Source organism: Heterocephalus glaber, unplaced genomic scaffold, assembly GCF_053883595.1.
Source record: "Heterocephalus glaber isolate CG9 unplaced genomic scaffold, H.glaber_assembly_v1.0 deba00001429, whole genome shotgun sequence".
NCBI classification, from domain to species: domain Eukaryota; kingdom Metazoa; phylum Chordata; class Mammalia; order Rodentia; family Bathyergidae; genus Heterocephalus; species Heterocephalus glaber.
The window spans coordinates 27,970,281-27,985,780 of record NW_028258294.1 but is presented as its reverse complement, the minus strand read 5'-3'; the positions used below and the strand labels follow the sequence as shown (position 1 = coordinate 27,985,780).

Here is a 15,500-nt window from a genome sequence, read left to right as displayed (position 1 = left end):
TCTACTTCTAGTCTCCTGATAGCTTTTACCATGAACAGCTGCAGAATTTAGTCTGACATTTTTTCTCCAACTAGTGACAGGATCATATGGCTTTTTCCTTTCCTCTGTTAAAATGATGACTTTTGGGCAGGGATCTTCCAATGCTGAACCAACACTGCCATCCCTATAATAAAACCGCTTTCCACATACTGCCAGATCTGACTTCTAATAGTTTGTTTGGTTAAACAAATTTCTAGCTATGTTCATATTTTTTTTCTTCCATCATCTTTATCCAGTTTTAGGATTAGCACAATGTTGATTTCCTAAAATGAGGGGAGAAGTGTTCCTTTTTTTTCTGCTTTAAATGTTTGATATAATTTATCAGTTAAAATGTATATGAGCCTGTTGTTGTCATATAGGTAGGTTTTCAAGCTAGGAATATACTTTAATAGGTGCTATTCAAATTTTACATTTCCTCTAGAGTCAGTTTCATTAGTCTTCCAAGGTACTTCTTAGAAGTTGTCAAATTTATTTCAAAACAGATTTTTGTAATATGCTTCCTATATCCTTTTAAATTCTGTAAAATCTGTGGTAATGTCTCCTAGATCTTGATATTGTAATTTTAAAAATGTATAATTGATATTGTGTAATAGGAAGTAAAGGTCTAAAGGAGCAGGGGATGTGGGAGGGGTAGGGGAAAGGAAAGAAGGGAAAAGAAAAAAATATGAGAAAAGGAAAAAAATGGAAACAAAGTCTTTGCAAATAGGGAAGGGTGGAGAGGGTGAAGGGAGGGCAGGGGAAGGGGAAACAAATAAGAACCAAGATACTCATGTAATGGTACAAGATCCCAATGATGCATGTAACTGTATTTTATACCTAAAATGTACCAATAAACTTAATTGGGGAAAAAAAAGGATGCACTTCAGACATTTCTACCTAAATGGATGGACCTTGAGACCATTCTCTTAAGTGAAATAAATCGGACACACGTTTAAATACTGCATTGTTTCTCTGGTGTAAGAAACTGGATGTGGAAATAAGGACTGAGATGTATAATGAATGCTGGGAAATGGGAAGAAAGTGTTCAAGTGGGAAGGGGAAGAGGGATGGAAAAAGGAAGGAAGGGAGAAGAAAAAATGTGAAAATGGAAAAAATGGAAACAAAGCTTTTGTACATGGGGGAGTTTAGGGGGGAATGGGATAAAATAAAATTTTTTAAAATTGTTCCCACTGTTTCATACTTATTGAATGTTCACAAGGCAAAATTGTTTAATGCAGAGGAGTGGGCAAATACATAATATAAATACAATCTATTTCATAAAAATTTAACAGTGACACAGAAGTCTAGGTTAGAAATATAAATTAATACATAGGGATACTATTCCCCTAAACAATTGAAATTAGTAATCTTTCAGCAAATTATATTTTATCTATGATCAATCTCTTTCAAATCTTTGAGGTATTCAATCTGGAGTTACTTTCCTACAAGTAACAATTCCTTCAAGTCCAACTATTTCCTGTTTTCCCAAATGAAATTTACTTTTACCTTGAAAGCCTTTCCCAAAACCTCTCCCCAAGAAATTTCTATTATTCAAAGTCTATCTCAAATGTTACTTTCTTTTACAGGCAGCATACAGTAATATTTAAGAGTGCAGGCTTGGGCTCTGCCTGGCCTCAGACTACTTCAGTTCAGTATTGGTCAGTTCTCAAGTAAGACTCTGAACCTCTCTGTACTGTTTCCTCCTTTCCAAGGTGAGGAAATAATACTTATAATTCTTATCATGCCTAAGGCTATAATAAATGAGTTAATTTATGTAAAGCTTTTATAACACAGGGCCGGGGATTTAGCTCAGTGGTTTCGCCGCCTGCTGCGCAAGCGCAAGGACCCAAGTTCAATCCCCAGTACCAAAAAAAAAAAAAGCTTTTATAACACAATACTAAAAAAATTATTTACATAGTTTTTAATGATCAATCCAATAAAACATATGATTCTGCTTCTTTATTCAAATTATTCATTCAACAAAATGCTAAGTAAGCACTGCTGATGGATAAAAGGCATTAGAAAACTGACATGAACTCACTCCCTAGTAAACAAACAAACAGATCATTGATAAGTGTTCTGTTTCAGCACTGTTTCTCAAACTCTGATCTGAGAACTGTTTGCAACAGAAATACTACCTAGTGTCATTACTAAAATGTAAATTCCTCAATTCTGCTCCACACCTAGTAAGTCAGAATCTGGGGTAGAGCCAGCGTTGTTCTTAGACATAATAAAATTTGGGAATCATAGAGGATGCTTTGAAAGGGAGAGAAGGAAACCCTCAGGTACTTATCTCACTTTACTTTTCTTAACATTATGTATATCTATCTTGCTTTTCCTCTTAGACTGAAATAAATTCCCTAAAGTTGGATATTTTATTCATCCTATTTAAGTAAATCCTACTTATTTAGGTAATCTTAAATTGAATACCCTGATCTGGGATTTTTGTGAATAGAAATACATGAATTGTTTTGTTGTTTGTTGTTTGTTTTCTTTTTGGGGATTTTGTTTGTTTTTGGTTCTTTGTGTTGTTGGAGTTTTTTTGGTATCCGGGAACTCAGGACCTTGCACTTGCTCGGCAGGCACGGGAACCACTGAGCTAAATCCCTGCCCCTTTTATTTTCTTTTAAAATACTGGAGATTAAACCCAAGGCCTTTGCACTGAGCTGTATCCCCAGCCCATTTTTTATTTTTTATTTTGAGACAGGATCTCATTAAATTGCCCAGGCGAGGATTTAACTTATTTGTGATCCTCCTGCCTCAGCCTCCCAGAGTATTGGGGTTATAGGTATGAGCCATGAATGAATTTTAAATATTTTTACATTCTAGAAAATATTTACATTATCCATATGTTCTACACTCAATATTGTGTGCAGTCTATTATCACGCTCTTCAGGCTTTTCTGCAGTACTTGCTATGGTTGCCAACATCTCCTTAAAACCATTTCTATTCCCGGATTCTGAGACATTGGACTATTCCAACTTTCTTGCTCACTCTCTGGCTACTCTCTGCTTTGTGCCAGCTTCATTGTTTATTTGCTGACAACTTTGGAGAATTACCTAATTTCTCTGAGTCTCAAGTTTCTCAATAAAACAGGGATAAAACGTTAATACTTCCTGTTCATGTCTATCATTATCATTAAATATGCTAATGCCTTTTATTGGCTCCTTTTTCCCTTATCACTACATAAATGTTCCTAATGTATGACCTTGGACCTTTACTCTTTAATCTCAGCATTCTTCCCTGGTAATTTCAATGTGGTCTCTTAAATTCACCAATTCCTTCTTACAAGTGACTCTCAATATATTAATACAGATTTCATTTTCCTCCTTCCAAATCAGTTTCTCCACCAGCTAAATAATCCAGCTACAGTATCTCTGCAGACTCTGAATTCACCTTTTCCAATGCTCCTTACATTCGTAAGTTCTGCAGACTACATATGCACAAGGCCAGTTGGGGGCTGCTAAAGAGATGACACAGGGTGGCTAATAAAAATTAAGAAGGCTCAAAAGTCTACAAGGGTGCCCTGGGGAAAATCCTTTATTTTTTCTAGTCCCTCCCTCTGGGCAGCTCCTCCAATTTTTTTTTTCCTGGCCTTAACATGTCCTCATCAGCACTGATGCCTCAGCTTTTCTTATCAGTCATTTTCTTCCTCCTATCCTAATTTAGACCTTCATCTGTTAAAACAGGATATCATTATAACGGCCCCTAATTGGAAGAAATTAGGTAGGGATTCAGCTCTCTTTTAGACCAGAGCTTTCTAATTAGTGGACCTCTTAATCCTCTTAGCCCTTGGTATAACCAGAAGGCCCAGGCCAACTGCCTCCAAGTCTAAGTAACTCATCAGGACTTCTTTTTGTTTTTTGGTTTATTGAGACAGGGTCTCCATATGTAGCCCAGATGTAGCCTAGGCTTGCCTGGAACTTGCAGTGATCCTCCTGCCTCCGCAGGAGGGATTACAAGAGCTGGGATAACAGGTGTGTGCCACCACATCCGGCTCATCAGGACTTCTGATCGCATTCTATTTACAACACCGTGCAGTAAAAATATTATTTTCTACTTGTGTGTGATATGAGAAAGGCTGGAAAACAATTCCACCAAATGAACTTTACTAAGTATAGATCTAGCTGGGCGTGGTGGTGGTTGCCTGTTATCCCAGCACTTCTGAGGCTGAGGCAGTCGGATCCAAGAGTTCGAAGCCAGCCAGGGCTACAGACTGAGTTCAAGGCCAGCGTGAACTACATAACAAGACCCTGTCTCAAAAAAAAACGGAAAATAAATAATAAACAAACTAAGTATAGATCTACTTGTAAGATATAGTCCTCTACAAAACCACCACAAATGGCTTGACATAGTCTATCAAATGAAGGCTAAACTGTTTGCCAGGCACTGATGCACTGATGAAGGGCTTGTTCATCTCCCTGAAACCTACATGTTCTTCACTCCAGCCTAATTGGACCACTCCCCAGTCTCTTGTTCTCATCATAATTACACCATTCTCTTCATCTAGAATATTTCCAATCCCCTACAGATGAAATTCACATACCAACCCATCCTTCAAGAACCAGTTTCCATGTCATCTGCTTCATTAGCATGACATCCCCATTTCCTACAGCAAGAACTGATTCTCCTTAGTCTCAACTACACAGCAACTATTTATAGCTATCTGTCTTATGGCCCCTATCTTATTCTGTCTTATATGATGAAGATTAATATATTGTAAAACCTCTATTACCAGTAATTCTTGAGTACAGAGTGTACATTTTGCCTACCCTCTCCTTCTAATATCTAACACATTTCCTTATATAGTGCAAACACTAAATTAAATAAATTTACAATTTATAGTGCATATCAGTGCAACTGCTGACAGTTCTGTATCAGTAAATTTCAAGAAATAAAATCATGAAACAATAGAAGCTATAATAGAAAGCTACAAAACAAAAAACACAGGTTTTAAGAGTTTCCCATGATGAATCAAACATTTATCTTAGAACATGTGGCAGTAATTTTCAATTTAGACAAGTTTAAATAATGAATATTCTTCCTCTTATACATTCAATAAAATCCTTAACCCTCAATCCTGCCCACATATGTTGAATAAAACATATGAACACAAAGGCTGTTTCTCTAACAATGAGCAAACAAATAGCTGACTCAGTCTTCTTTCACTTCTGCCTCTGTGGAGTTGCTGCCCATCTGCTCCACACAGAGGGGGAAGCTTCAGAAGCCTCAAATAACCTCCTGGGAAAGAAGCACAGAAGTTGAAGTGCAGGCTGGTAGGAGGAGGAGGAAGAACAAGAAAGGACAGGGACAAATCCCCTACCTGGGAGCCGATGGGCTATCACAGAAAGCCCACTGAAGTGGTAGAAAGATTGCTGACAAAACGGTGAAAGTTTCAAGAAAACATTTTTGAATTCAGTTCAGTAGCAGCAGATCACGTTATTTCCAAATCCTTACGCCCATTGGTACTTGTTAGTGAACATTCACAGAACTTCCTGGGCTGTCCCTGGCTCAGGGACAGAATGGGATGGGGAGGGAAGAGAAAAGGTTTCAACCTACTAGTAATCTCTTAGTCTCACCTTCAGGGCAACTATCCCAACAAGCTCTCTATAAATAAATTTTCTCTAGTTTTGAAAAAGTAAAACTGGACAACCACTAGCAGCCTCCCTCCCTAAACTTTCCTCCCTTGAATCTGTCCTCACACTAGAATTAATCAGCTGATTGGGATCCATGGGATCTCTTTCATCCTGCCACTCCTCTCCCCTGAAAGATTCAGATATAGAATAAAGTCCAAATTTACTGACTGTTGATAAAGGACTCTATAGTCAGACAACAGCTTAGCTTTTGTCCTTTGTCTATCATTTCAGGCTACCTTTTCTTTTCCATTCATTCATTCTTTTTATTCATTTTGATTCATTTTGTTCATTCATTCATTCCTTTTCATTTTTATTCATTAATTTTACAAATAAGACTAAAAAAGGTATGTGCTCAAAAAGCATATGGCAAGGGCTGGGATTTAGCTCAGTGGTGCTGCCACCTGCCTCGCAAGCGCAAGGTCCTGAGTTTGATCCCCAGTACTGGAAAAAAGAATAAATGCTTAAAAATAATTCAAAACATTTTTAATGATGGTAAGTCAGTGGAATTATCTTTGTATTCCAAACATTAAAGAACTATGTAACAAAATGATTCAAATCCAGGTAGAATGTCATATTAAATATAGTCTTCTATTGCATTTAATTTTTTAAAATTTCATTTCCAGGGCCGGGGATTTAGCTCAGTGGTTTCGCCACCTGCTGCGCAAGTGCAAGGACCCGAGTTTGGGTCAAAAAAAAAAAAAATTTCATTTCCAGTACTTTGTTACCAAAAAAAAAAAAAAAAAAATTTCATTTCCAGTACTTTGTTGACCTCTAACCTATCCTGTCAATTTAACCAGTTTTTAAAGTAAATATTATTTTACTTTCATCATTCTTTCTTGTATAGGTATTTATGTAATGTGATGTTTATGCCCTAAAATAGTAATCTAATGAAATGAAATTTTACTTTACAGCTAGAAGGCAGGAAGACAAACACGCTGTCTTTAGGCATACCAATTCCCTGTGTACCTTTTGCAAATGTATCCTAATTTGTGATTGCTTATATTGAAAAAAATACATAAAAGAAATGAACTATCAACATGATTGAAAAATAGGTACTGTGATTTTTTAAAATCTGGTTAATATACTTATCTCATGTACTTATATAGCATACCAACCTTCTTAATAAAATCATAGCAGTACTTTATATCAAAGGAAGAAATTGTTAATCTGAGTAGTAGAGATCCTTTAGCCCAAATTAACTTTCAAAGTATAATAGGATTCATTGGGTATGGTGGTGCTTGCCTGTAATCCCAGCCCTTGGAAAGCCAAAGCAAGAGGATCACCAAGAGTTTTAGGCCACCCTGGGCAACATAGTGAGTTTAAGGCCAGCCTGCACTACCAAGGAAGACTCTGTATCAAAATACAAAAACAAAAACAAAAACCTTATAATAAGATTGAAGTGACTTGCCAAAGTTATCTTGTTTAAGCCAGTCTCCTTACTTCTGGATCACTAATTTCTATCCCATACCATAGTGCTGCTAAGGCTTCTGAATACAACTCACTAGCTACTCACACTGATGTAATTAATGTGTAAAAACCCATTCATACAAGGTGCTAGTTAGTATTTTCTGGTTTTTATTTTACTACTTTATCAGAAGAAAATAATTTTAAGCCAAACTTTTATTAGTCATATATAAAAACTAATAGTGAAAATAATCAAATGGTACTATCATATAGCAATAGCACAGTTATATTTTATTACATATTGTGAAACTAGATGAATTACCTTTCATGTTTAAAGTTCTTTTATAGTACTGACCATTAAAAACATTTCAAAATTCTCCCTAAAACTATCTGCCACTTAATCAAAGTAGTCTAAAAGAAAAAAGTACACTATTGTTAAACATAATAAAATTAACTGAGTCCTCTTCTAGAAGTTTAAGAAAGGGTAGAAGTCTAAGGGAAATGAAAAAAAAAGATTTTATATATGAAAGATTTAAATAATTTGTATTTTTAGAAAATGTGACAAATATTTAACCCTCAAAAGAAAAGTTCTGGGCTGGGGATTTAACTCAGTGGTGCTGCCGCCTGCCTCACAAGGGCAAGATTCTGAGTTCGATCCTCAGTACCAAAAAAAAGAAAAGTTTCATACTTCATATTAATGTCCAGCTTACTTAAAGTCCTTAAGTCTAGAAAACAATCCTCTGTTTCAGATAGACATTTTCTTTACCAACTAGGGAGCTTTCAGAGTATAAAGGTCATTCTTTTATTACAACAATAACAGGTTTAAATTCTCAACTTATTTTAAGTACACATTTTATCTTTTCAGTGTATTTGTAATCACTGTAAGCCTCTGTCTCAGGTGCTCTCTTTTTTGTATCAGAAAGTTCTCAATAATATCAGCTTCTTTGAAGAGTTCATCAATCTCATTAAGGTAGGATCCATCTACTGCTGCTCTCTCACTAACAGAAAAAAAAGTTTCATGTTAAAGTTAGAAATTCTAAATATAAATCATGGTGATGTTCTTTATTATACTATATTTGTTAGTTATTTCATTTAAATGGCTTTGGATGTGAGAGAGCTTAACTAATGTACTCATACTCTTCAGGAAAAGGGAAAGGTTAAATTAGTCCCACAAATATACATAATTTTGCTCAAAAAGTCTTTTGACACAGCAGAAAATACATCTTATGCATTATAATTACAATATTAAACTATATAAATTATTTTTACAGCCACACAAACCATTACACAAGTACAATGACTGCCCAGTGGTTTAAAACACCACCTCATAATACATTTGTCTCATAATATAATCTCAGGCCAATAAATATTTAAATACAGGCTTCAAACATATATAAAGAAAACAAATACATAAAATATTTATCTTTAATATGTAATTAATATCATTAATTTCATGAAGTGATATTTACATATAATTTAACATTAGTATCACGGTCTCTAACTAGAGACCAAAATATATCCAATCTAGTATTAGCTCTGGCTATAGCAAAACAAGAGCTGTTTAAAGGAAAAGTTGTAGTTCTATTATAATTTATTATAAGGAATTTGAAATAAAATAAAAATTTCAAAGTTCTAATTACTTGATAGATTTTTTCATCCATAGAACTAAACTTCCCATTACAGTTTCCAGAAGAAAACTATTATTTCTAACATAAAGATCCAAGACAATATACTTTAAGTACTTGCCTTAAGATCTTCGCATATGCAAAAAACATTACATTAATTTCCTTGCTTGTATCTGTTTAAAAAAAATCATTAAGTTATGAAATACAACAAATCTTCTGTATAAAATAATCAATGTTTGTAAATATAAGCATTTTATACATCACCATTCAACTCTTTCTCCAGGGCCTCATCTTTATAAAATAGTCCAGAACAGTCAGAGAATGGTGAATCTGATTTTCCAACAGAGGACAGCAATGGATTATCTGGCATTTGAGGCTAAGAGAAGTTAAAAAAAAAAAAAAAAAGGTTCATGGCCAATGATAAGAACTTTAGGACATATACACTGTTTATTAAAAAAAACAAATACAGGGTGGTGATGCAGCTCAGTGGTAGAGCACTTGCCTATCACACTTAACCTAGATTCAATCTTTGATATTTTAAAAAAAGCAAATAAATATTTTTTAGAAAAAAAAATCAAACATGCTAAAAAGGTTTTTGTTGTTGTTGTTGTTTTTGTTTGTTTGTACCAGGGATTGAACTCAGGACCTTTCGCTTGCAAGGCGAAAATCCCCAGCCTAAAAAGTGTATTTTATACATTTGAAGTTATATTATCAAGGAAACTTTTAGACCCAAAAAGCACCTTCCTCAACATACTAAATTTTAAGTTTTAAATTAGATTTTGAGAGCCGGGGATTTAGCTCAGTGGTTTCGTCGCCTGCTGCGCAACCACAAGGACCTCAGTTGGATCCCTGGTACCCAGAAAAAAAAAAAAAAAAATTAGATTTTGAGCGGGGCATGATGGCATATGACTGTAATCCTAGCACACCGGAGGCTAAAACAGGAGGATTGCCATGAGTTTGAGGTCAGCCTGGGCTACACAGTGAGTTCTAGGCCAGCCTTCAATGCATAGTGAGACCTGCCTCCAAAAAAAAAAAAAAAAGAAATGAGAATCTGAATATGTTTTAAATTCCTCCATGAAGGGCTGGGGATTTAGCTCAGTGGTTCTGATGCCTGCCTCACAAGCGCCAGGTCCCAAGTTCGACCCCCGGTACCAAAAGAAAAAAAAATAATAAATCCCTCCATGAAAAAGTATCTTGTATCTTAGGCTAGATGTTTTCATAGCATAATAGCAACTGTAATTTGGACAACAGCCAAGTGCTTGCAAAATTATGTGATACAAAATGTGTTCAAGGAGCAAACAAATTATCTCAAATGCAACAGATCAACTGGTAGGGGAAGAGGTAAAGAACTATATAAAGAAGAGGTAAAGGGCTATTCTTTAAAAGGTCAATCAGTACAGTATCTAGATATCTTTCTTGCTATAGCAAAATAATTACATAAAATCCTATGTAAAGGCATAGACTCCATTCTGTCTGTAGATCATAAGCTATCAAAAAAAATCTCCAAATAATTTCTTGCAGGTCTACACTTAGTGAAAAACCAGCTGGAGTCAACTTGGTTCCTGCTACAGCAATCCTAGCTCTTGGAATATGAAAACACTAAATTCTATTTATCAATAGAACTTCATTAAATGGAAGAAATCTGAAAACTATATACAACAGAATAAAAGATTAAATCTCCACAAATATGTAGCTTACCTCCACTTCTCTTGGCCTCTTGCAATTTCTAGAATCAGGTTTTACAACGTGATTTGCCATCATATCCTGGGAGCACAAACTATAAAGTTTAGCGCAATGTCAAATTGAGGTACAAACTCCATGCTACAGCTCTCTTGAAACCTTTCCTTTTTCCACTGCTACTGCTGCTATTAATTTAGGCTCTCATGATGTCAGTTACCTATATTTGATTTCTCCCTCTCTAATTCATCCTATCAACCGCTATTTCAGTAATTCAAACCTTTGATCACTGAATCCCCTTCACTTAAAAACCTTCCATTGACTATTCATTCCCTGGTATGGCATCCAAAGTCCTCCATCATCCAGGGCCAACCTACCATTCCCAACATTTTCAACTACTCCTCTATATGTACTCTGTTAAATTAATCTCTGACATTTCTGCCTTGTTTCAGGACTAGCTCATTAAGCTTCTTCCAGCTTCTGAAAACCTAAATGTTGAAACAGATCCATAGTTCATCTCATTCAATCTCTCCTTTCTCTCTCTTTTCTTTTAAACAAATGAAAAAGCAATGACAGAGGTAGTTAACCAAGTTCAAAGAAGATATAGTCAGACCAGAAACAAGATCTCTTCATTTTTCTAGGCTAAGATTATTTTTATTGTCATACCTTACCTAAATATACTATCAAATTTTTTCCATAGACTCTGAAGGTATTTATCCTAGGAGTCTATAACATTAAGTTTAAGAAAAAGTGTTGTAACCTGAAAGGTTCTATACATCTTAGACATGAAACCTACATTGAAGTTATAGGTTTACTTTAAAAAAAAAAAATACTATGCTGAATTGAATCAGATAAGTATTCTGATTAGCCATATATAAACACGTATGATAGTGAAAACAAATTACAGGGAAGTCTGTTTAATAAATTCAGTATAGTACAATAGGTGATCGAAAAATACAGTGAATATTTTGTAAAAAAATTTTTTTACATTTATTACAGTAAAAGACGTTGCCATTAGACCCCCTAAAAATACTCTCCCTCACTTTGAACACACTTTCATCCTGAGCACACATCATTCTTGCCACTTTCTGAAACCATTCTGGAAGTCCTCTGATGTGTATCTTTCTAACATGTGATTAAAAACTACAGTGAATGCTGCTGAGTGCGGTTCCACTGAAAGGCAGGTTTATAGAAACATTATGGTGTGTCCTCATCTACCTGGCTGTTCCTCAATATGACCACAAAAAGTAAATGTTTTGAATGGCTTCAGGACATGAAGGTAGCCAGGACAACACAACTGAAGATAGGAAAGAAATCTTCTAGAACTGCTTCTAAAAGGGACAAGTACAGTGGGATAAGTCTGCTCCCACAAAGGGGAACTATTTTGACCAGATTAAAAGCAATATGTCTTTTACTGTGATGCATTTTATTAATAAAACACATCATATTCCTTTTTCTTTTCTTTTTTTTTTTTTTTGTACCAGGGATTGAACTCAGGACCTTGCGCTTCTGAGGCAGGCGCTGGAACCACTGAGCTAAATCCCCGGCCCTACACATCATATTTTTCAATCACACTTCATATTTCTACATCCTTGCCAGTACTTTGTATATACATTTAAGCGCTATAGTAGTTATATGTAGAAACTATGACACGTGCACAGCTGTGCTAACTTTGTCTTGGGCGTTAGAAAACGTTTCAGAGAACACAACATGCAAATACAGTATGTCGCTTCCTTTCCCCTTTTTTTCCCTTTTAATTTTCCCTTTTACACCTATTTTATCAAAGTAACAGAATATGTACATATGTCAAATAAAAACTTTGATAGTTCAGTAATTCTCCCTCTGTAAAAATAAATTCGCTTTCTGTCATAACTTAAAGCCTTAATCCTAAACCAGGTGTGGAGACAGGCTGGTCCTCAACCTGTGACAAATACTAAGTACATCCACTGACCCAGGTTATGCAATCTTAGGTGTTGGTGACTAGATTATTACCAACAACTACCCTCTTTGCCTTGTACAACTGTTTTCTTCTATTCAACTCAACACTAGTCTGGCTCCTCACGCCATTTTGCTGCCTTTTTCTCCCCTCACATCCACTCACCTCTTCTTCCCTCCTTCACCTCAGCCTTACACAGACTCTAAAAGGACGCTCCCATTCTCTCTCACTGCCTTATTTCACACTCGGTTACACTCTCACGCGCACTAACCCCTTCAGCCCCACTCAAAATCACTCTACTCAGAGGCTTGCTGACCTTCTTCTCCAACAAAAGCTCGGCAGTCGATTGGGGCGCCCAAGTGCGCAGACTCTGCTTGTGAGGCAGTGGCAGGACGTGAGGCTCCCAGCAGTCAGTGCGCAAGTCACATGATGGGGCCACGCTGCCCCATTGAGGTTGGGTGGCTTCCGGTGCAGGAGACCGATGGTGTCTTCTCTCTGCTTATGTCACCCCGACTTGGAATCTTCTTGAAACAGAGCTCTCTTGGTTCCTCCTTGTGAGTGTGCAGACAAGAGGAAAATCTGATTTCTTGATAGCAGCCATTCTTTCTGGGGTGAAATCAACAAATAATAAATGCTGGCGGGGTTGTGGGGAGAAAGGAACCCTTCTCCATTGCTGGTGGGAGTGCAGACTGGTGCAACCACTGTGGAAATCAGTATGGAGATACCTCAAAGAACTTGGACTAGAGGTCCCATTTGACCCAGCTATTCCCCTGCTGGGTATCTTCCCAAAAGAATTAAAAGAATCATACCACAGCGATATATGTGCACCCACGTTCATAGCGGCACAGTTTGTAATAGCTAAAGCTTGAAAGCAGCCCAAGTGCCCATCAACTGGAAACTGGATAAAGAAAATGTGGGATTTTTTTATAAAATGGAGTACTACTCAGCCATAAAGAACGAGAAACTAGAGTCATTTATAGCTAAATGGATGCATATCGAGGCCATACTCTTAAGTGAAATAAATAGGACACACGTCTGTAAATACCAAATAGTTTCACTAGTGTGAGAAACTGATAGTGTAAACAAGAGTTAAAATGATTAAAATGAATAATTGATAATTTGAAATAGGAAAAAAGGTCCAAAGACAAAGGAGTGAAGGGAGGGGAAGGGGAAAGGAAAAACTATGAGAAAAGAAAAAAAAAATGGAAATGAAATCTATGTAAATAGGGAAGGGCAGAGGGGGTGAAGGGTGCACAGGTAATGGGGGGGAAAGAAATAAGAACCAAGATATATCATGTAAAGGACAAATACCCAATGATAAATGTAAATGAATTGTATACCTAAAATGTACCAATAAAAGAAGAAAAAAGGAAAATCTGAAATAGAGCTCAAAAAAAGAACAAAGAAGTGTGCCCAAATTAAACCCAGGGCATGTGCCAGAGGTTTGGAATGTCAGCAAGAGTGGCCATCACAGCCAGGAGTGTGGAGCACGCCTGTAATCCCAACATAGTGAGTTCAAGAACAGGCTGAACTACACACTGAGACCCTTTCTCAAAAAACACAAACAAACTAAAAAAGCACGCATTGCTACACCTACCTAGAAATTATTATTCCAGATCGTGTGCTAGCAGGAAGAGCCTAAATCTAAGTTCCTCTGGCCAGCAAGCAAGGCTTCTAGAGCCATACCCTCCATCACTACAGCTTTTTCTTGGTGCAACAAGGAGAGGTTCAAAAGTCTCACACCTTTTTTTCCTCTCTTTTTTTGAGACAGCATCTCACTATGCAATTCAGACTGGCTTCAAACTTACCCTGTAGCCAAGGCTAGCCTCAAATTTTCAGCAATCCTCCCACCTCAGCCTTTTCAGGGCTGGGATTACAGGCCTCTGTCTGTCAGAATCACACCTTTTAAGAAAATTTCTTTCTGGATATGTTAGTAAGTTTAATCTATCTGATTGACAGCAGCTTTAATACGGGTATTTTGGAATACCACATGGCTCACATACTTGTGACATGTTTGGGTGCTTTAACATTACAACTTTGACATGCAATTTCACAGGTAGATTTCTAAATTTAAGCCTCGGTTGCTGGTGTGCAAGAATAACATAAAACAGAAGTCAATAACATAACCTAATGAATTCCAGGTGCACAATATTACACTTTAGAGATCTACGTTTAACACATATACATTTTTTTCCTTTTGCTTTTTATTGAAATGCTAGTTGTCATCAAGACTTAGAAGTATTATTATATTGGGCCGGGGATTTAGCTCAGTGGTTTCGCCGCCTGGTGCGCAAACTCAAGGACCAGAGTTCAATCCCTGGTACCAAAAAAAAAAAGTACTATTATGTGGGCATGGGGGATTTAGCTCAGTGGGCACTTTGCCTGCCTCAAAAGCGCAAGGTCCTGAGTTCAATCCCTGGTACCACAAGTACTGTGTATATAGATTTACTTGCTGTTTGTGAAAAAGCCAGTTATTTTAAGTACCTAAAGATCAGGCATTCAGTTTGATTTATTAATATTGTGAATTAATATAGGTTATATTTCATGATTGAATATAAGCCTTAAAAATACATCTCCTTAAATCAGATCTCATATATTTTAAGCCACTTACTAAATACCAGACTAGAGGGTTTTTTTGTTTTTTGGGGTTTTTGTGGGGTTTTTTGGTACCAGGGAGCGAACTCAGGACCTTGTGCTTGTGAGGCAGGCACAGTGCCACTGAACTAAATCCCCAGCCCCAGACTATATAATTTGGTGGAAATTATTGACCGTCTTCAAAGAATCCCAGTCACTGAGGAATGGTAGCAATCTGTGTTAAAATTTTTATCATGTATAGTAAAATAAAGAAAAAAGTAATACGTTTCCTAAAAGCAAATGTATTAACTTCAAAGGACTATCCATCATTAGAATACTTCCTATTTTTTGTACAAAATATCCTTTTATGCAGTAAAAATGTAAAGATCTTCAAATTTGTCAATATCTTTATTTGGTAAAATATAAAGTTGTCCACTTGATGTTTCTCTCTTCTTCATTATTGTCATTACTGCTGGTTTTTGTTTGTTTGGTTGGTTTTTTTGAGACAGGGTCTTGCTTTGTAGTGCAGGTGGGGCTTAAATTTACTACTTAGCCCAGGCTGGCCTTGAATGCAGTGATCCTCCTGCCGCAGCCTCCCAAGTGCTAGGATTACAGGTATGTACCACCTCG

The 15,500-nt window shown here is 36.4% G+C and overlaps 2 protein-coding genes across 5 annotated transcripts in view; both read right to left on the bottom strand.

Annotated features, from left to right (window-relative positions):
* The window catches only part of Bco2 (beta-carotene oxygenase 2), a 28,939-nt gene extending 22,977 nt beyond the window's left edge, over positions 1–5,962 (bottom strand). For 3 of the 4 annotated variants that reach the window (XM_021237828.2, XM_021237829.2, XM_004856584.3), the window contains exon 1: positions 5,342–5,962. The gene's annotated coding sequence lies outside the window, so the exon portion shown is untranslated. The remainder of the gene's footprint in view (positions 1–5,341) is intronic. The other variant, XM_087212193.1, reaches the window with a different exon arrangement.
* A 1,106-nt stretch (positions 5,963–7,068) lies between these two features.
* Tex12 (testis expressed 12) lies at positions 7,069–12,800 on the bottom strand. The gene is made up of 5 exons (XM_004856583.3): positions 12,613–12,800; positions 10,382–10,460; positions 8,948–9,059; positions 8,805–8,856; positions 7,069–8,056 (listed from the first exon to the last, which is right to left on the bottom strand). Exons 2-5 carry the CDS (start codon positions 10,442–10,444, stop codon positions 7,912–7,914), a joined length of 372 nt encoding a protein of 123 aa, XP_004856640.1. The 5' UTR covers positions 10,445–10,460; positions 12,613–12,800; the 3' UTR covers positions 7,069–7,911.
* Between the last annotated feature and the right edge of the window lie 2,700 nt (positions 12,801–15,500).